The following is a 20,477-nucleotide window of genomic DNA, read 5'->3' as shown; positions in this document are numbered from 1 at the left end:
CTCATTCACGTTCAGCAGAGCATGGGTCTGGAGCATTGCATGATGCTCAAGAGGGGGGTAGCACCTCCACTCCCTTGATACAGACAAGCTCAGATGACATCTAGAGGTCGCTTGGTGCAGTTTTTGTCTCACCCGAAGGTACAGATGGCTGACAGTACATCTATTTATGGGACTTCTATGATATATGTGTACTAGTCACATTGGATGTTGTGGTTGTGTATGGTTCACAGTGGTATACAACTTGGACTACTACTACGCCATTGGTTTGCAGTGAATGATGTTACATGTGCATGGCTTAGAGAGATTGGGACGCTGATCTTGCCATATTGTATATTTCACTTTGGATATTTTGCTGTATCACCAGAATGCAATCGAGGACGCTTGCCATTTTTCAAGAGGGGGGTATGTCATGACCCTGTGAAAATGGAACAGCACAAGTGTGGGCATGGTGGTTGCTGAGCAAAAATATTAAATGATTCACATTTGGGGTGCCCGGACAGAGATAATGATGTGTGGACAGCTCCAGGTGTGAAGGGGGACCAAAAAACATTAATATTTTAATGTTTTATTCATGGGTTGCCCCTAGGCCTAAGGAACTTTAATGTTTATTAAAGTTGGGTCCTAGGATAATTTTGGGAGAGAGGCCACTCCACTTTTGGAGTTACACGCCTCTCTCATCTCTCTCTCTCTTGCTTTTTGGGAGGCGTGTAACCTACGTGCAAGTTCTCAAGCGTGGAAAAGAGAAGAAGACTGTCGACTGTTTGGCTGCTGTTTTTTGCTGGACTTTTTGAAGAACATGCCGTACAGCTCTGTACGGACAGCAGGTACTGTGTACGGTTGCAGCACGTCAGACGGCTAATACTCTGCTGTTTGCTGGCTGTTGCAGGCAGCTGCAGTTGCAGTTTCAGGCAGCGCAGGCAGGTACAGCTGTAGATACAGTCCACATGGCAGCTGTACGACTGCTGGTACAGTTGTACGAACAAGACAGGCGCAGGCGACGCTGGACAGGACAGGTGCAAGCTGCGTTGACAGATACAGTCAGCAGGCGGCTGTTGTTTGGTACTGACCAGTACAATACAGGCGCCTGTAGAAACTGTACGGACAGGTACAGTAGGATTCTACTGACCTGTGCGGGCAGGTACAGTTGGTTGCAGATCTGTTCAGACCTGAACAGTAGGGAGCAGTGCATCTCCAGCTGCAGGCAAAGCTTTCCCAGAGTTTATTTGGTACATCAGTCAAGTGGTTGCAGGAAGGCAAGTACAGACTGGTACGATTGGCCTCACAAGTGCAGAACCACGTGCTGATTTGGTAAGCTCTGAACTTGTCCATCTTTCTTTCTTTCCATTGGCTTATGTCTGCTGCAGAGTTGTGCTTTTTGGCCCCTTGTGAGAGGAGGGGTATGGCAGATTGAAAGGGTGGAAACAGAGATTGGACAGTGGATGTATGTTTGTGCTGAATTGTGGAACCATGTACTTGAGATATGCCAGATGTGTGCTCAAGGCTGCCCTGTTGAATGGTCTTGGCTGATCAGAGGGAAACACAGAGTGTTGCTTTTGTGGGACACAGATCTGTGTGTGAATCCTCTGTGCTAAGAGGTCTTGTGGGCTGCCATATTGGACATACAGGTGTATTTCTCCTGGCTGGTTGTATTGTACTCAGCTTTACATCTTTTTGAATTTGAATAAAGAAATACCGAAAGGGGCGCCAAGCTTTGGGACCAACAGGTGTCCGTTTCATTTCAGATTTGGGGCACTCTAGCTCCAAATTAAATTTGTTTTTATATCTGGACTACAAGTGGAAGGGTGACTACTAGTCTACCGCACTTTGGTTTCTACCAGAGGCCGGTTTCATCCGTTGCATATTCTGACAAAGCTATCTGCAAGGGAGCGGAAGTAGCATTGATTTATGTTCGTGTTTACACAGCTTCAACCTCATCGATATAGCAACTATCTCTATGCAAAAAACGCACGTCTTCTGATGGGCTGAATGCTGGGAGCTGATACGTTTTGTTGATGGAAGCTGAGTGCACATGCGTAGATGCTCCTAGATGCTGTAGGATGAAACGCTGGCTGAAAACGCTGATGGCTGAAGCTCTAGATACTGAATGGTCAATCGTTGATGCTCCTTAGGCTGACGGCTCTAACGCTTGATGCTTGACTGCTGAATTATGAGATGATGGATGGAATTGTTAGCACATTCATCCCCAGATTCTGCTCTTTTATGGTGCCCATTTGGTCCCTTTTGCATGGCCCTTGCTTGTGGGCTAGCCACCCCTTTTTCTAGTATTTTTTTGAGATTTTTCCCAACTTTTCTGGCATTTTCCAGTCGGCCTGTCCAGTAGCTCCAGCCACCCTGTTTTGCAGCTCCAGTCGGCCAGCTTACCTCTACTACAAATAGTGGGTGATGGCCTCTCATTGTTCATTCAGTCTTGTACATATTTTGCTCCCTCACTTATGAGACTTATAGTGTCTCTTGCTTGGGACTGTTTTGCTTCAGTATATTCAGCATAGTTTTCTCCATATCTCTCTCTCCCTTGCACTCTCTGTTCAACACATTCTAGTGCCACTCTGCTTCCGCTTTGTGCACTCTTTCAGGAATGGTGCAAAGCAACTAACTATGAGCTGGTCGGATGGCATTTAATGCTGGCCGACTGTAGCATAAATTGCTACACGACTTGTTTATCATGGATAATGGAATTAAATGCTAGAAATATGAAAAAAATGCCAGATAAATGCTAATAAATATCCTAAAAATACCAAATGTTATTTCAAGGCTTCTGCAATGGTCAATGTGCAATGGATGAATGATATGCAATATGTAGAATGCTTTCTAATGCAAACCTTAAGGTTTCTATTGACTCTACATGCATAAATGATTCTCTCCAAGTGGGTTAAGGGACTTGACTCACTCACTCACTCACTCACTATGGCTGAGGAATGACCTACGTAGCTCGTGCCTAACATATCTTGGACTCAGGATTACAATGGGATCACGGCATACGACAAATATCATCCTAAAGGGTACTAATACTATACAATGTTGCACTAATGATGATGAGCCATCTTGTCACCATGCACTATAGTGCAAAGTGCATGTGACATTCCTACAACCCCTTGGAAGAGTGCATTGGCATCGAGATTGGTCATCATTGGTGCTTCTACAACAACGTGCAGTCAGCCCTACTCTTGGTCTTCTGAAGGTCTTGCGTTTGGCTCATCTACAGTCTCAACGTCAGTCCTGCAATCATTCTCTTCAAAGAAATAAAGCAAGTACTCCTAGCAATAGAAGGGAGCCCTTCAGTGGGTAATTGGGACCCCATACTGTGTATAGAATCTAGATCGCTATCTCTCTCTCTCTATCTCTTAAAGTTTGAAGTGATAAAGTGAATTGCTAAAGATTCACGAAACTCAAGATCCAGAAGGCGATGTGAGAGTTTGTGTGATAGGATCCTTTCATCTATACATGATTCCGTTACATGTTACAACCAAATTGCTAGAAGATCTAGCTCCAACGGTGCTACTAATCACTCCATTGCGCACGTGGTATCGTTTGAAGCCAACACAATGTAGTGATGATCAGTGCAAACCTCAAAATAACACCCATATAGAAAATGTTTCCAATGCATTAGGGCTTGGGTCATGGGAAGGAGTTCCCAATCATAGACTAAGTAATCTCTCTGCAGGAATCAACTTAGGAGACATGTAAGCACTTGATGATCATTTTGTTGTAACACAGCTCCAATGGCGATGTTGCTGGCATCGGTGATTACTTGAAATAGATCATCCCACAAGGCAAGTGCTAAACAAGGGGCCTCTACAAAAGCAACCTTGAGGTTCTTGAAAGCTTGGAGTCCATGCGGAGTATGTGGATGTGTTGTCTATGGGTCTTGATACCCTTGACCATATTTGTGAGGGTTGCGAGAGGTTTGAGAACTTGTCGATGTGGGTGGAATATGCATGGCGAATTCCCACAAATGATTGGATATCATTCTATGTCAATGTTGTGTTGCTCAACTGTAACTGAAAAAACCAATATGTCATTCAAGAAAATGAAGAACCGCTTTCTTGAACACACGCATCATCATGTGGTTAAATTTCGCCGGGGCATTCGTCAAACTGAAGGGTAGGACCATATACTCGTAGTGGGCCCGTTCAATGCGGAAGGTTGTCTTCGCGATGTCTCCTTCTTCAATCCATACTTGACGATATCCACCTTTTAGGTCAAGCTTCGAAAAACACCTTGGCTCCATTATGATATAATCAATCTAAGGCATCGGTAACTTGCTTTTAACTGTCAGCTTGTTCGGAGCACGATAATCCACACAAAGTCTAGAAGATCCATCCTTCTTTCTTGACAAAAAGGATCAGTGTTGCAAATGGGGACACATTGGAATGTATGAAACATGATTCCAACAATTCTTGGAGTTGGTAGTCCAACTCCAATTCCATAGCCTTGCTCAAGCGATACGGAAACTTGCTCAAGGGTTTCGAGCCTGGTATATATGATATGAGTACACATGTGAAAAGGGCACTTTTTCCCTTTCGGTTTTTCCTCTTGGAGATCAAATATTCCAATGCAATCCTATTCTTTGCATCTTGGGTGTTCTGTGTATTTGCTTCACTGTGTGTGAGTGCGTTGTTGTGCCAACCCTAACTGTGTAGCTGCAGCTCAGAGCTTTGTTGTCGGCTTACCATCACACAAACGATGGGTCCATCCATTCGTGCATGACTAGGCGGCGGCCGACCCGAAGCCTCTGTCCAACGTTGCTTCCACCACCTTCATTGTCCCTACCGCTTACCACCCAATTTGGCAGGCCAACCCGGTGGCACTAGTGCGGGGATGTCCTCCTCCGCCTCCACCTACAAGCGGCACGCTCGTCGTATCATAGTGGGCAGAGCTTTGTCCACTTTGTGCCTTATGTGACAAGACCGGATTTGTTGTTTTTCTTCGGGCTACTTTTGTCATACCGCTTCGCCGTCCATCATCCCTCTATGTGCTGTTCCATCGATTTCCTCGTCCGACTCCAGCAAGCCGTCTCCGTCACAATTTCGTAGGTCTAGCTTTTGTGCTCGCCGTCGGTCACCTTCATCGCCTGATCCTATTCAACCGTCACGGCTCGCCCCTTCCAAGCCGCCTTCTCAAGCAGCGACGGTGTTACCACAGCCTTTGGGTGAGTGTTTGCCATTCTTCAGCTAGTTGACTGCTCCAAGGTTGGCCTTCGCCCTCTGTTAGCTGGCCGCACTCAAACATCAATCGCTTCGCTGCCTCACTTCAGCATAACACCTTCAAAGTTGCTACTTTGCAACTTCTTTGTTACGACAATCGCCCACCCGTCCCCCTCCAGCAGGTACTTTAGATTTCTGTTTTGGGGTTTTTGAGAATTACATGCTTCAGTGCATAATTCTAGGTGTAGGCAATAGTGCACTGCAAGATTCCAGGTGCAAGGTTGAGTAAAAAAAAATTGGGGCTTTTCTGAGATTTGTGCTTAATTGCACAATTGATGTTAGAGGGTACACAGAGATTTGGGCTTTTGCAATTTCTGTGCAATTGCACGATTGATGGTACAGGGTACACAGAGATTTGGTGCTTTGCGATTTCTCTGCAATTGGCACAAAATTCAGCCCAACAATGTATTAAAAGTTTGGGGCTTTTCGCATTTGTGTGCAATTGGCACATCATCCAGCTCACTGGCGAACAAAAATTTGGGGCTTTTCATTCTACAGACCTTGTTTGGATGTTTGTGCAGTGAATGTGCAGGGATTTGGATTGCACGTGTCATCAAGACACTCCAAACATTTATTGCAGCCGTGTATTAGAAACAAAAAGTTTGCTCAAGAACTTGTGATTGCAAGTGCTTTTTATAAAATACTTAGTTGCACGTGTTTGCATATCTCTTGGAGAGAGATTTCAACATTATGGCTAGGAATACAACTACTATATTCAAGGTTTTGTCCTAAGAGGACAAACTGGATGGTAGTAATTACTTCCTATGGAGTTTCATGGTCCGAAACCTTCTTGTGGCCAAAGGTTTATGGGGTTATGTATCCAATGAAGATGTATGCTCTACAAACATAGCACCTAACACACCTAGCCATAGTGCTTAGCAAGTTGCAGCACCTGCTCCTTCCTCACAAGAGGAGAAGAGATGGGATACTCGTGATGCCCAAGCGATGGCTTTTATCACTTTGTCAATAAAGCGATCAATAATACCACATATCAGAATGGAATATATTGGAGACCATGTATCAGGCTAAGAATGAGGCCAAAGTTGCCTTTCTTAAAAGGGAGTTGGAAAATGTGTCCATGGAACATGGGGACAACATGGCTGATTATCTTATAAAGATTCAAGATCTTCGAAAGCAGTTGCTTAACATTGATGAGGTCATTCCTGAAAAGGAGTTAGTTCTTCAGGACATTATCATCATTGCCAGAAACTTACCTGAATTTCGACACATCGCTCACTCTATCTATGCGAGGAAACCTAGAACCAATCTTGTTTGAAGAGCTAGTTGGTTTGTTGCTACAGGTTGAGCAAAATCGGAAGAACGAATCTTCCATCATGCATGGCAGGGATGGGGCTTTTGTTGCCCAAGGCAAGGGCAAGGGAAAAGCCAAAAGTAATTTTCAGCTAAAGACTGATTTGGGACAGCCTTCACAAAAGGCTAAGAACGATGCAGTATTCATCTTTTGCAATATATAATTGATTAGGTCAATATTTCATGTGTATTTGCAGCTATGGGATTATGTAATTAATATCATTGTTAATTAGGAGTCAAGATGTAATCAAGCATACATCTCTACGCATGTAACAATCCAAAGGGGGATTGGGGTGCATGGTATGGGACATGCATGTGTTACTTGATGGTACCTCGGCTAGGGTTGTGCTCTAACAACAAGTGCCTAGCTATTTGATGGAATTGTTCAGCAAAGCTTAGTGCAGAGAAGATCATTCCCCCCCCCCCCCCCCTTGAAGATCTCGGCAAGGATAGTATAGGAATGGAGCCTTTTATAAAACAAGGCATTACAAACATATATAAAAGAGAAAACACACACAGGGTTTATTTAATTCAGATTTCGAGAGACATCCCAGGTAGAGAACCCTTGACTCACACAGAGACACATAAACATGGAGGTGGGCTTAAAAAGCCGAGTCATATCTTCCTCTGAAAGAGATAAATTAGAAAAAGCACTGAAAGCTTTTTCTAAAGCTGTAGTCCTAGAATACTAGCTTAAAGTGTTTTAGTAATGGCACTCTATGGATCTATCACAATGTTATCATCCCCTATTGTTAAAACACTTGATTATGTGATATACTACAAGATTTTAAATCCCATACTCAAAGAGTATTCAAAAAAAAAAAGAATCAAGAACCATAGCTAAGTAATGTTATAGGGTTTTAGTATGAAAAAAAAGTAATCTGCGCTATTGAAGCCACCTGCAATAGCAAGAAGGGAACTTGATTAAACAAAGCTTGCCCTATTAAGAGGGCAAACAAAAGCCCAAATAAAGGTTATAAACTTCTAATATGCGATAGCAATCAGCAAGGGTGTGTTGATAGTTGGTGTTAAAGCTGCACACCTCAACTCATCCCAACCCATGCCACTCTTGTAAGAAAGGTGGGAAGGGTGGATCCATTTGTAAGAAGGGTTCGAAACTTGACCAAGGTATAGCTTAGAAATTAATCACGCTGCCTCAGTAATTAATAGGTAGATTAAAACGGAGCCATGACCTCTAATGAACATTTGAGTGTTGGAAAATGGCAGCCAGCTATGGAGAGACAGAGGAGAGACAATGAGAGCAAGAGAGTGAGCTTACTAGTACAAAAGATAAGAGTGAAAGTACAACTTATGTTTAGGTCAAGGGTTGACCTAACCAGCCTTCCACCAACTAACTAGAGTTCGGTTTATTTTACTCTAGAGCCTAGTGTCTACTTTAAGTTTCTAAGACACTAGGTGTACACACCTTACATTGACACTTTAATAAGTGTCCACACCACACAAATTACATTGGGCGATGCCCATAGAATCGGCAAATTCTAACACCCCCCTGCAGTGCCAATGTGGTGAAGTACAAGGATGATCAATCACCAAAGGGTAACAAGTTTAAGGACTTTCGAAAAGCCTCAAACTTCTCGCGTGGTAGTGCCTTGGTGAAAATGTCTGCAACATTTTTCTGTGTGGGTACATACATCAAGCTGATCTCTCCTGCATAGCATCTCTCTCTCTGACATAATGGTAATGCACCTCTATGTGTTTCGTGCGAGCATGAAACACAGGATTTCGTGCTACTGCAATAGCACTCTGACTATCAGAAAGAATGGGTGTAGGACCCTCCATCGGTAAATGTAGATCAGCCAACAATGTGCGCAACCATACACATTCCACTGTTGCCATGAAGGCTGCCCTGTACTCAGGTAGCCACTGTAGGCTGTTTCTTGCTTAGCCATGAAATGCATGAACGGCCTAGAAAGAAACAGTGTCCACTAGTAGACTGCCTAGTGTCTGCATCACCAGCCCAATCTGAATCACTGTAAGCCTGTAAGTGCAAGTCTCCCCCCCTAGGAAATAATAATGCATGTGACTGAGTACCTTGCAAATATCTGAAGATCCGCTTAACAGCTTGCCAATGTATGGTCCGTGGGCTATGCATATACCTGCTCACCTGAGATACTACATACTGAATGTCAGGGCGTGTGTTGCAAAGATAAATAAGACAGCCAACAGCCTGGCTGTAAATTGCAACATCAGACATCTCTTCACCATCATGCATAGACAGCTTTAAGCCTGGCTCCATAGGAGTGCACATAGGTTTGCAATCTTGCATACTAAACCTATGTAACAGCTTATCCACATATTGTGACTGTGACATGATGATACCATGCTGATTTTGGGTGAATTGAATCCCCAAATAATAGTGTAGGCAGCCCATATCTGACATAGCAAATGCATGTTTTAATTCAGCCTTAAAATCTGTAATTTTTCTTTTGTAGGTCCAGTGAGCAGCATGTCATCTACATAAAGAATGATAATCAGCAAGTCCCCCCCCCCTCATTCTTAATGTATAGAGTGGGAGCAGTTGGACTATTTTTGAACCCTTTGCTAGCCAAATAAGCATCAATTTTGGAGTACCATGCACGAGGAGCCTGTTTGAGACCATAAAGAGCTTTATGCAGCTTGCATACCATGTGCTCTTTCCCCTTAACCACAAACCCTCGAGGTTGTGACACATAAACATCCTCATGCAAATCCCCATTCAAGAATGCTGTCTTAATGTCCAACTGATGTACTTTCCAACCATAATTTGCAGCCATAGCAATCACACATCTCACCGTACTCATACAGGATGCAGGAGCAAAAGTTTCTTCATAATCTATGCCCTTCTTCTGTGCATAGCCTTTTGCTACCAACCGTGCTTTGTACCTGTCAATTGTACCATCAGCCTTGCGTTTGAGTTTAAAAACCCATTTTGTGCCAATGGCCTTCTTGCCAGGTGGTAAATCCACAAGATCCCATGTAGAGTTAGTGGCAATAGAGTCTAACTCATCCTGCATGGCCTGCATCCAATGTACATCTTGCTGAGCTTCGTCCAAGGAAGTAGGCTCATCATCATCCAATAGTGAGCTCATAAACACATGCTCATCACAATCATCTACTTCCGTAAAATCAATCAAATGTGCCCCCCCTGCATCATTTGCTGCATTTCTGGCAGCCCTTCTAGTGCGTTGAGGTATAGGAGCATCCATTTTATTCTCCTGGAGAGTCTGTAACAGCCATCTTGGGACTGTTTTGGCTGCATTTACAGCAGCCCTTTCATGCTGTACTGTTTCTTCCACTGCATGTGGCAAACCATCATCGATACCCTGCTGTACATCTTGCTGAGCTTCGTCCAAGGAAGTAGGCTCATCATCATCCAATAGTGAGCTCATAAACACATGCTCATCACAATCATCTACTTCCGTAAAATCAATCAAATGTGCCCCCCCTGCATCATTTGCTGCATTTCTGGCAGCCCTTCTAGTGCGTTGAGGTATAGGAGCATCCATTTTATTCTCCTGGAGAGTCTGTAACAGCCATCTTGGGACTGTTTTGGCTGCATTTACAGCAGCCCTTTCATGCTGTACTGTTTCTTCCACTGCATGTGGCAAACCATCATCGATACCCTGCTGTTCGGGAGCATATGGTGCAGCAACAGCTTGCTGCTTGCTGTATTAAGTCTGTCCTGCCATTTACAGCAGGCACAGACTCCAAAGTAAGTGGCAAAAGACCCTCAAAGACATCACCAATGTCATGGGTGGCTGGCATTTGAAACTGATCATGTGAAAATGGAGCATTTTCAGCAAATAGGACATCCCTACTGACAAAGACTTTCTTCATGCGTGGGTCATACAAGCGATAGCCCTTGCTCTCCGAACTGTAGCCAATAAATATGCATTTTACAGCCTTGTCATCAAGCTTCCCACGAAGCTCTTTCGGAACATGTGCATAGGCTATGCAACCACACACCCGAAAGTAGTCTACTTTTGGGTTTCTTGCCATGCCAAGCTTCGAACGGTGTGATCGTCTTCAGTGCCTTAGTGGGTGCACGATTCAACACATGATTTGCACACCGAAGGCCTTCTAGCCAAAATTTATGAGGTAGCCCCTTGCTTTTTAGCATACAACGAGTCATCTCCATAAGAGTCCGATTCTTCCTTTCAGCAACACCATTTTGCTGAGGAGTCATTCTAACAATGGCTCGATGCGTAATGCCATGATCAAGCAAATATGTCTCAAAAGCACGAGACATGTACTCCCCCCCTCTATCTGTGCAAAGTGTCTGCACTTTTAAGTCAATTTCAGCTTCAAGCTTTGCAACAAGATGTTTGAAATGCATGAACACATCGGATTTTGCCTTCAGCCCATACACCCATGTATACCGAGAGTAGTCATCAATAAATGTAACAAAGTACTGATGACCTCCAAGTGCACGTGTCCTCATGGGACCACAAACATCAGAGTGAATAAGCTGCATTTTTCGAACAGCACGCACTGCACCATCCTTTTTGAAGGCAAACCTATGCATCTTGCCCAAAATACTGTCAGAATACGCAGCGGAGATGATGACCAGATTTGGGAACACGAGCAAAAACGCAGGCAAAAAAACAGCACAAGAGAGAGAGATGTAGGCGTGTAACTCTGCTCTATATACACAAGAAGATCCCGAGGAATGATACAAATAAGGTATGGGGGCTGGGGGCCTATATATACCTCCCTGGAGGGCAGTCGGCCAGCACCTAAAGTGCCCACGACTGAAGAAAAGGTCCTACGACTGCATAAATGCAGTCGGCCAGCAAACTGGTGCCCACGACTGATGAAAACCAGTCGGCAAGCCTCAGAAAAAATGGGAAAAATATGGGAAAAATACAGGGAGTGAGGAAAAATGATAAAACACCTGATAAGGGCGGGCACACCCACAGCAAAGGCCCTGGTGTATATATCTAGACAGGAGATGACTTCTAACACCCCCTCTCAGCTCCTGGCTGTGTAACCAACCACTGGGAGCTGGGGTGCCGCCTGAGCAAATCCTGAGAGAGCCACTTCGTGAAGAGGTCCACCGTACTGTCCTCCGTCGAACAGAACTCCAGCAAGATGTCATCAGCAACGATCTGTTCATGAACAAAGTGCCTCTGGATCACCATGGGTTCCTCCAGTGGAAGCCCAAACCTGCAGTGTAACCTCTTGCTACTCCGAAAAACTGCTCCTGGGCCTGAAGTAGATCCCCTCGTGTCCGGATCTCCTCCCCAAACTGAGTCACTCCAACCGTGGAGTCGGACTCCATCCCCTCCTGTGTAAAAGAGTCCATGATCCTTCACATGCCGCAAAAACCACAGGAAACGCAATCCTGCCTCCCAAAGAGACATCTGCAACCATGAGCTCAACTGCCTCATCAGGAAGCTCCCGTCCAATCCAGTGTCCATCAACCAGATCAATGAACCATACAGCTTCTGAGTCACAGGCAGAGACATCACACTGCTCACAAGGATCAACACCTGTTACGGTGCACAAGCAAGTCCTGGAAACCTGATGAAACCTGTCAACCACCCCCTCTGAATCCGGAACCACAAAGCCTAGAGAAACCACCTCCTTCTGCAAGTAATCACCTGCTACCTGCCTGGCTTTCCGAAAGGTCCCCGTGGAAAGAACATCCTCAACTACTGGAAGTTCTATGTCCCGAACACTACGAGACATCAGAGCATAAGTGACCTGTTCAGCTTCCTCTGACTCACGAACACAAGAACTACCAACATCAGTACTGGAAAGTTCCTGCCAATTGCTGCCATCTACTGGTACGCTATCCACCATCTGGTCTTGGAAAGCCCGCACCTGCAGCGTATCCACACTTAAGTGGCCATTACCAGACTGCCACTCATCACAAACCTGAGGACCTAGGAGAGAGAGTGCTGAAAGCCTGTAAACTCCATTCTCCACTCCACCTTCCCAAACCACTTGGCCTGTTGCTTTGTCCCGGAGAGCAACAAAATGCTCATCAAACTCCACCCGTACGCCAGTCTTGCAAACCTGATGCACTGACAACAGATGAAAACCAAGTGCCGGAACATACAACACCTGGGAGGAATGCTTCCCCCCTCTGCCATCGGGAACTATCTCCATCCTGCCCTCACTGTGAACTGGGATAGTGGACGTATCCCCAGTAAGAATATGACCAGAAAGCCTGCAGAGATCCTGTAAACCAGAACGGGAAGGAGTCGTGTGCCTGGAAGCACCACTATCGAGAATCCACTCCCGAGTATCCGTTGCGGAGAGTCCTCCAATCTTCTCCCTGCCCGAAGAAAATGAAGCATCGGTGTCCATCACCTCCAGGTGCACAAAAGCCGGAGTCTTCATGATTGTTGCTGAGGAGTCTTCACCCTTCTCGGTCTTCCGCTTGGGACACTGCCTCCAGTAGTGGCCTTTCTCGCCACAATCATTACAGGTCCTCTCTGCCTTCAGTTTCTCGCGGTCAGCGTCGGACTTCTTCTCAGAAGACTTCTCCGATGAAGCCTTCCCTTTGCCCGAGTTACGGCCTTTCGACCGTTGGCCAGTAAAGGCCTCCGAACCTCCACCCTGAGGAGGGTTCGTGAATCGTTCCTCCTGGTCTAGGACCATGGGCACAGGCTCCTCCCACGTGATGGTGCTGAGCCTGCCACTGGTAATCAACGACGAGTAGAATGCTGAGTACGAAGAGGGCAAATGTGACAGCAACATGATGGCCATCTGCCATTGCGGGGATGTACTCTGAAAAGGGTGGGTGGGTGGGAACAAAGAAGAACTGATACCTGCAAGTGGCTGTCCAGCAAATCAGCCCGCCTTCCTCTTGCTTCTCCTCTTCCCGAACAGTCCAAAACAGTCCACCAATCAGCCACAAAACAGCCCCCTCTTGCTTTCACAAATCCCAAGACCTATCTAGAGCCTAGGGCTTTGATACCATGTCAGAATACGCAGCGGAGATGATGACCAAATCTGGGAACACGAGAGCAAAAACGCAGGCAGAAAAACAGCACAAGAGAGAGAGAGATGTAGGCGTGTAACTCTGCTCTATATACACAAGAAGATCCCGAGGAATGATACAAATAAGGTATGGGGGCTGGGGGCCTATATATACCTCCCTGGAGGGCAGTCGGCCAGCACCTAACGTGCCCACGACTGAAGAAAAGGTCCTACGACTGCATAAATGCAGTCAGCCAGCAAACTGGTGCTCACGACTGATGAAAACCAGTCGGCCAGCAGCAAGAGTGCCCACGACTGATAAACACCCAGTCGGCCAGCACTGTACTGCTCTTGGCACCCTCTGGCAGCCCTCCCAAGCCTCAGAAAAAATGGGAAAAATAGGGGAAAAATACGGGGAGTGAGGAAAAATGATAAAACACCTGATAAGGGCGGGCACACCCACAACAAAGGCCCTGGTGTATATATCTAGACAGGAGATGACTTCTAACAAATACATCCCTCACATGCGTGGAGTCTCCACTGGAGGCAATGCATCTACCATATGACACCTCTGAAGGGTCATCAAACTCCCAAAGCTCATGTGTCCATAGCGGGCATGCCATAGCTCCGCATTTTGAATAGCGGGCGAAAGAGTAGTGACTGCTAAAGCATCATGAGACTGTCTGTCATATGAATCCAACAAAAATAGACCCTTATGCAGGGTGCCGGACAGCCTAAGTGCATAATCCATCTCTCTGTCTCTAACAATGCATTTGTCATCCTCAAAGATGACCTGAAAGCCATGCTTATTAAAAGCAAAGATAGACAACAAGTTCTTTGTAATGCCAAGTACAAACAAGACATCTAGAAGCATGAAATCACAACCATCTGCAGCAGTAATAGTGACTGTCCCAATGCCACGTACATCATAACTGCTGCTGTTCGCACGTGTAACACGCTTCCCAGCAGGGGCTGAATGCAAAGAGGTAAACAAACACTTCCTGGAAGTGATGTGCTTTGGCGCCCCACTGTCAAAATACCATGTTTGCTATGTTTCAGCAGCATTAAATGCTGAATCAGCCATTGAAGAATCATAACTGCATGTGAGAAATGCATAGTCCTCCTCTACAAAGTTGGCTGAAGTATCATCATCAGTAGATTTGCTGGCTGATGTTTCTTGGACAGCCAAACCGGAGTTCTTTTTCTTCTCTTTGGCCAATCTCTTTCTGCATTCATCGATATAGTGACCGGGATTCTTGCAATAATGGCATTTCCCCTTCTTTTTAGTCTTTTCTGTGTCTTGGACAACCTTATTTGATGGCTGTCCAGCATCACCCTTTTGCTGATTTTTTACATTTTGCTTGACTTTTCCTTTGCCTTTGAACTTGGAAAGCATAGCCACATCACCTGAACGCAATGCCACATTCTTCCGAGTCTGTTCCTCTTTCAGCAAGAGGCCTTCCAACTCCACAAATGTAAGAGGCTGCTGCCCCCCCCTCAAAGACAACATCAAAGAGGTGTGGAAACCAAGATATGACTCTGGAAGAGAGTTCAGTGTGATGTTTACCAATTCAGCATCCTGAATGACCTCATCGACATTGAGTAGCTACTCATGCAAATCCTGTATGTGAGTAAGGTGCTCTGTCATGCTATCACCTTCATCCATGGTCACATAATACATTGGCCAACTCTCTGCGGAGATAGGATATCCTGGCCTCATTGCGTGCTGCAAACATACGCTCAAGTACATCCCATGCTGATTTTGAGGTCTTACAAGACCGAATGTGCGGAATAATTGCCCTTTTCACTGACAAGGCAATCAAAGAAAGTGCCTGTGCATCTTTTGAGTCCCATTTCCTCTGATCCTCGGTAGGAGGGAGAGGAGGGGCAGCAGCAGTAGCAGCACCAATACCATCACCAGCAGCACCAGCAACCTGTCCTCGAGCGTTACGCTGAGGTGTAGGTGCAAGACCTCCTAATCGCTGCAAATCACCTGTAACATAGTCCCACAAGTCCTTCGCCACAAGAAGGTTACGGACCATAAAACTCCACAGTGGGTAGTTTGAGCCATCAAGTTTGTCCTCCTGAGTGAGGACACCAAGGATGTTGCTCTGATCATTATTCCCCTGACGTGCCATGCTGTCAATGATAGACAAAAATCTGCAGCCAAATACTTCAATGCTGAAGTATAGAGTATACTCCTCAAAGTACCAAAATCCCCCACGGGATTAAGAAACAAGTACCAAACTGTCACTCAAATGCCAAAGTGTGCACAATGCCACCCAAATCAGCACTCAGCCAGTAAATTACAGCACTATACTGCTGTACCACACCCGCCTCGAAATGTGTGCCCACAAAAGTACAAAATACAGCAACTTAATGCTGATTCTTACCAAAATTTACTGAATTTTCCCAAAATTCTGTGCCCAATTTGACTGTAACAGCAATTAAATGCTGCTGTACTGCTTGTTGCTTGCCTTGGAGTGCGTGTCGGGCAAAAGCCCCAAATTTCTTTCTAAAAATTTCGAAGAAATCGAAGAAATTTGTACCTTACAGCTGGAATTTCTGCAGAAATGTCGCCTCGGGATGCGTGTCAGCAGTGAACAGCAGTTGAAATCTGCCTCGTGATGCGTGCCGGATCCAAAAAAACTGAAAAGCCCCAAATTTTTGGGCAGCACGAGCTGAGATTCGAGAAGAGATGGCTGAAATAGACTGGAAATTCCAGAAATTTTGAGAAAACCCCAAATCTGAAAATTAGGGCTTCTGCACTTTTTAGGGTTTGCAGAAATTGGCGGGCAGGACTGAGAAAATGGCGGGTAGAGCTGAGAAAATGGCGGGCAGAGCTGAAAACAACAGCAGCTCTTCCAAAACAGCAGCTCCTCGGGCTGCGTGCAGGACTGCGCGCAGGCTGAAATCAGCAGATCTGGAGCAGATGACTGAGCTGGACAGATCTGGAGCAAATGGACAGATTTGGAGTAGACAAGAGACGGCTCAGCTACAGCTCCTCCTCCACTTCAGCAGCACCTCACAGCAGCTGAAAACTCTTCCTCGAGCTGAGAACCAAGCTGGCAGCAGTAGGACCTTGGGCGGGATGGCACCGGCTGACGGTGGCTGAACGGAATCCGCGCGTACGAGCTGCTCTGATACCAAATGTTGGAAAATGGCAGCCAGCTATGGAGAGAGAGAGGAGAGACAATGACAGCAAGAGAGTGAGCTTACTAGTACAAAAGATAGAGTGAAAGTACAACTTATGTTTAGGTCAAGGGTTGACCTAACCAGCCTTCCACCAACTAACTAAAGTTAGGTTTATTTTACTCTAGAGCCTAGTGTCACTACTTTAAGTTTCTAAGACACTAGGTGTACACACCTTACATTGACACTTTAATAAGTGTCCACACCACACAAATTACATTGGGCGCTGCCCATAGAATCGGCAAATTCTAACATTGAGATACTTGTTCTGCATAACCTTTCTCCCTACTCTACTGTACATAATAGTCATTTTCTCTCTTTTGAAGTCCCGAGTCCATAGAGAAGCACGCTCAATCAATCATCTACTCAGCAACTCGCCACAAGTAGAAAGCATGCATTCAATACAAACTTTGTTGATATAGAGTATGCTGTAGGGTTTTTGACAATCGAAAGCCGAAGCTTTGCAGATTTCTGGCTAGAATTAACCAATACATTATTATTTGTCACGGAGCTTGAAAATGATTGTAAAGATTCACAAGAAGTGTGATGGAAAAAATAGATAGAGAAAATCAGAACCTGCATTACAATTGTGGAATATGCATTCATTGCTCCACTATATCTGCGAGGGACTCCTGGGGGAAGTTTCCCTTCTGCCTGAAGCCTAACTTTTACCAGATCTGTGGGACTTGCAACAGTGATAGCAAGCGCACCTGAAGAAATACTCAAAACAATGGGTGGGCATCAGTAAACTGGTGCACATCACAGCAGCACTTCTGATGAAAATGCACACACCAGCACATATTACCTACCTCAAGCATCTTCATACATACTGGCATATATCACCAGAAATTATCAAGATTTTGCCTATGCTCACTTCATGTGAATCGACAACAAAAGCTGTTACAACAAGATCATTGATAGCCCTCACCCTTTTTAAACCTTCACAAGCTATTACATACCTGTCGTTAGACCTGCTAAAAAAAATTTGTGCAACGGCACATCTCCAACAAAATCTTTCCCAACATACAAGCTCTTTACCTGAAAACAGGCAAAATAATTGTCAACAAAAAGCGGAAAGCAAACAGGCATATTATCAATAGATGCACACATATTTTTGTTAAAGCCATAATAAAATCCTTCAACCTTACGCCTAGATTGCTCTGAGAAACCAGCAAGAGGAGACAATTGATAATATTTAATATATAAAAACTAACAATCTTTAATATATAAAAACTAACAAACAATCATCAAAACACTACGTGCAAACTTCGACACGCCTGTACAGTGTAGGCTAAGATCAGCCAATCTTGCTCCGCCTTAACAACACTTGAATTTTTTATCGACAGCATAATTCAACAACCAAAAGCAAAATCGAATATTGTGGCAATTCATAAAAGCATAGTAATACCATACCGGTTCATAAAGACCAATCCGTAAGTCTCCAAACAGACATTGACGATGCAATCCGGGAACTAAACCATTCCAGAGAGACCTTAGGCCTTCCTCCTGTGCGATGGTTGCAATTGTGCCAAACATCCCACGATACTTCAGTGCTGCCGCCTCATCACCTTGCAGTGCTTTTCCTTGTAGTTGCAACCTGACTTTAGCTGTGTCAAGAGGAATGGTGCATGTCTGACAAACATGAGATGAGAATAGTTAGAACGTAGCCTTGTACGTCATTTCCGGTTAAGAATTTGATTTTTTGTTTTGTTCAATTTCGTACTGCATATTAGTTGTACGATTTTGAGCCGATAGGCTTTTTAATGCTTATAGAGAAGGGAATTACTGTTAGAATTGTGCATCTCAGTGTTCTAGGGCTTTATTATTTATCTGGGATTTTACTAGATTTTTCTCCCATTTATTTGTCCAGGGCCAGTCAGTTAGCCAGCCCTAGAGAGAGTCGGCCAGTTTCCTCCTACACTATATAAGGAGTTCCCCATTATTCACTCTTTCATCCACTTTCATTGCACATAGTTCAACTCTCAGTTGTTGCTGGCCATTGCCATTGTAAAGCTTTAATGTTGTTATAAAAGGTGATCTTGTCCAACTCTCTCAATCTCCTTTGCACTCTCATATGTTTACTGTTTATGCTTCCGCCAATGCTATCTCATTCATGGTATCATATAAGCTGCTCCAAACTCTACAAATCTACCCACTTTGCTGTGCATTTTGTTTTCATCACTTCTCCGTCTGTAGATCAGTCCCATGCAGGAGATGTGCTTCAGTACCTTGCTGCATTTCTGGTCCAGCCCTCTTCTGGTTGCTGTCGGCCAGCCCTACAAGCTGTGTTTTGCTCTTCAGAGGCAGTTTTTGAAGCGTTCTAGCTGCATTTTCTTCTACAGCATGTGTTTTTGGTGAGTTCTTTGCATTTGGTGCTGCCAGACAAGTGGCCCTACATTGTCTTCTTCCTCCACGAGTCCCTGCCCTTCCGATAGGAGGTTCCCGACGGCTCTTGGACTGTTTTGCTGCTGTCCTGCCTCCTCCTCTCTACAGTTTGAGAGGGAGTTAATTGTTCCTGGTGCCTTGCTTCGTTGGAAAGCACTTGAGAGAAGTGTTTGAGAGCTGAGATTTGTTCTTTGTTGCTGTGGATATGGCTCCCCCCTTACGAACAAGGATGACAAGTTGAAAGGACCCAACTATGCTCATTGGAAGCTTCAGATGCGGATCTTGTTCATCCACAAGGGTTTGTGGGACATTGTTCAGGGCACTGAAAGGAAGCCTGAGCATCCTCAAAACTCTAGGCGGTGGACTAAGGATCAGGAGGATGAATTTGTTGTGCAATTACAAGACTGGAAGAATCAAGACTCGAAGGCACATTCTGTGCTTACGCGGACCATCACCGAGGAGGTCTCACCGGCAGTGCAAACTCTCACCAGTGCTCATCAAGTATGGTCAAAATTGGAGGATCTCTTTTATCGATGAGGGCAGTTACCTTCCAGGGACAGCTCTACGACTTGTTATTTCCTTGAAAGCAATTCCATGCAGTCTTTTCTCATGAAGGCCAATCCATGACCAGTTACTAGCTATGGGTACTGCTTTGTCCTCTTCTCAGTTGACTGCTCTTATCCTCACCAAGCTTCCTCCGGACTATGATGTTATTTCTCGATCTTTGCGGTGCCAGGTCACATCCACTCAGTTGAATTTTGATGATCTTAGCTCCCTACTTTTGGAGGAGTCCATTCTCATCTCCCAGGGTAAATTGAAGGTGTCAATCAACAATTCTGACCAGGCACGTTAGAGTCATTGTTTCTCTTGTTGCGGGAAAAGAGGACATCTGTCCAAGGATTGTTTGTCCAAGAAGAAGGACAAGACCAAGGGCAAGGCTTCATCTCAGAGAAAAGGCAAAGACACGCCACAGGATAGTGATACAGATTCTAGTACCACTTCTAGGGCTCCAGGAGACCCCAGATGGTATGCTTCCGGCCCAGGAGACCCCAGATGGTATGCTTCTCTAGTACACATGCAGTTTTCCCCCATGTGCTTCCAACCAGAAGAGGCTTGTGGGCGGGAAAGGGAGCTGATTACAGCTCCACCTACTGCTGCATGGGGACCGTGATTTGGAGTTCCAAGCATTAGACATCTGGCAGGACTTGGTTATCTTTGGTACAGCAGAGATTATGAACTGGATCTGTTCCAAGTTCATTGTTCGAGGCTATTGGAACGTGATGTGTTTTGTCCACTGTTGGGAATTATGGACACGGTGTGTCTAGCAACTCATCATCTATTTTTGGAGTTCACTACACACTTGTGTAGGAATTTGTGGCCAAGCAAAGTTCCTTGCTCTTCGTGGTGGCATCTTGTTTCGAGGAAACAGGTTGG

The 20,477-nt window shown here is 45.1% G+C and overlaps 1 protein-coding gene across 1 annotated transcript in view; it reads right to left on the bottom strand.

Moving 5' to 3' along the window:
* LOC147614748 (mitochondrial uncoupling protein 1-like) overlaps nucleotides 1-20,477 on the bottom strand; it is a 39,745-nt gene that overhangs the window by 17,846 nt on the left and 1,422 nt on the right. Inside the window, exons 2-4 of the mRNA XM_086780087.1 lie at nucleotides 18,072-18,290; nucleotides 17,618-17,696; nucleotides 17,235-17,368 (exon numbers count right to left, since the gene is read on the bottom strand). Coding sequence (XP_086636213.1) covers nucleotides 17,235-17,368; nucleotides 17,618-17,696; nucleotides 18,072-18,290 — 432 coding nt within the window. The remainder of the gene's footprint in view (nucleotides 1-17,234; nucleotides 17,369-17,617; nucleotides 17,697-18,071; nucleotides 18,291-20,477) is intronic.

The sequence above is a fragment of the Cibotium barometz genome, chromosome 41 (genome assembly GCF_041138505.1).
Source record: "Cibotium barometz isolate CiBa-2024 chromosome 41, ASM4113850v1, whole genome shotgun sequence".
Classification (NCBI taxonomy): domain Eukaryota; kingdom Viridiplantae; phylum Streptophyta; class Polypodiopsida; order Cyatheales; family Cibotiaceae; genus Cibotium; species Cibotium barometz.
This window is presented reverse-complemented; position numbering and strand designations above follow the sequence as displayed.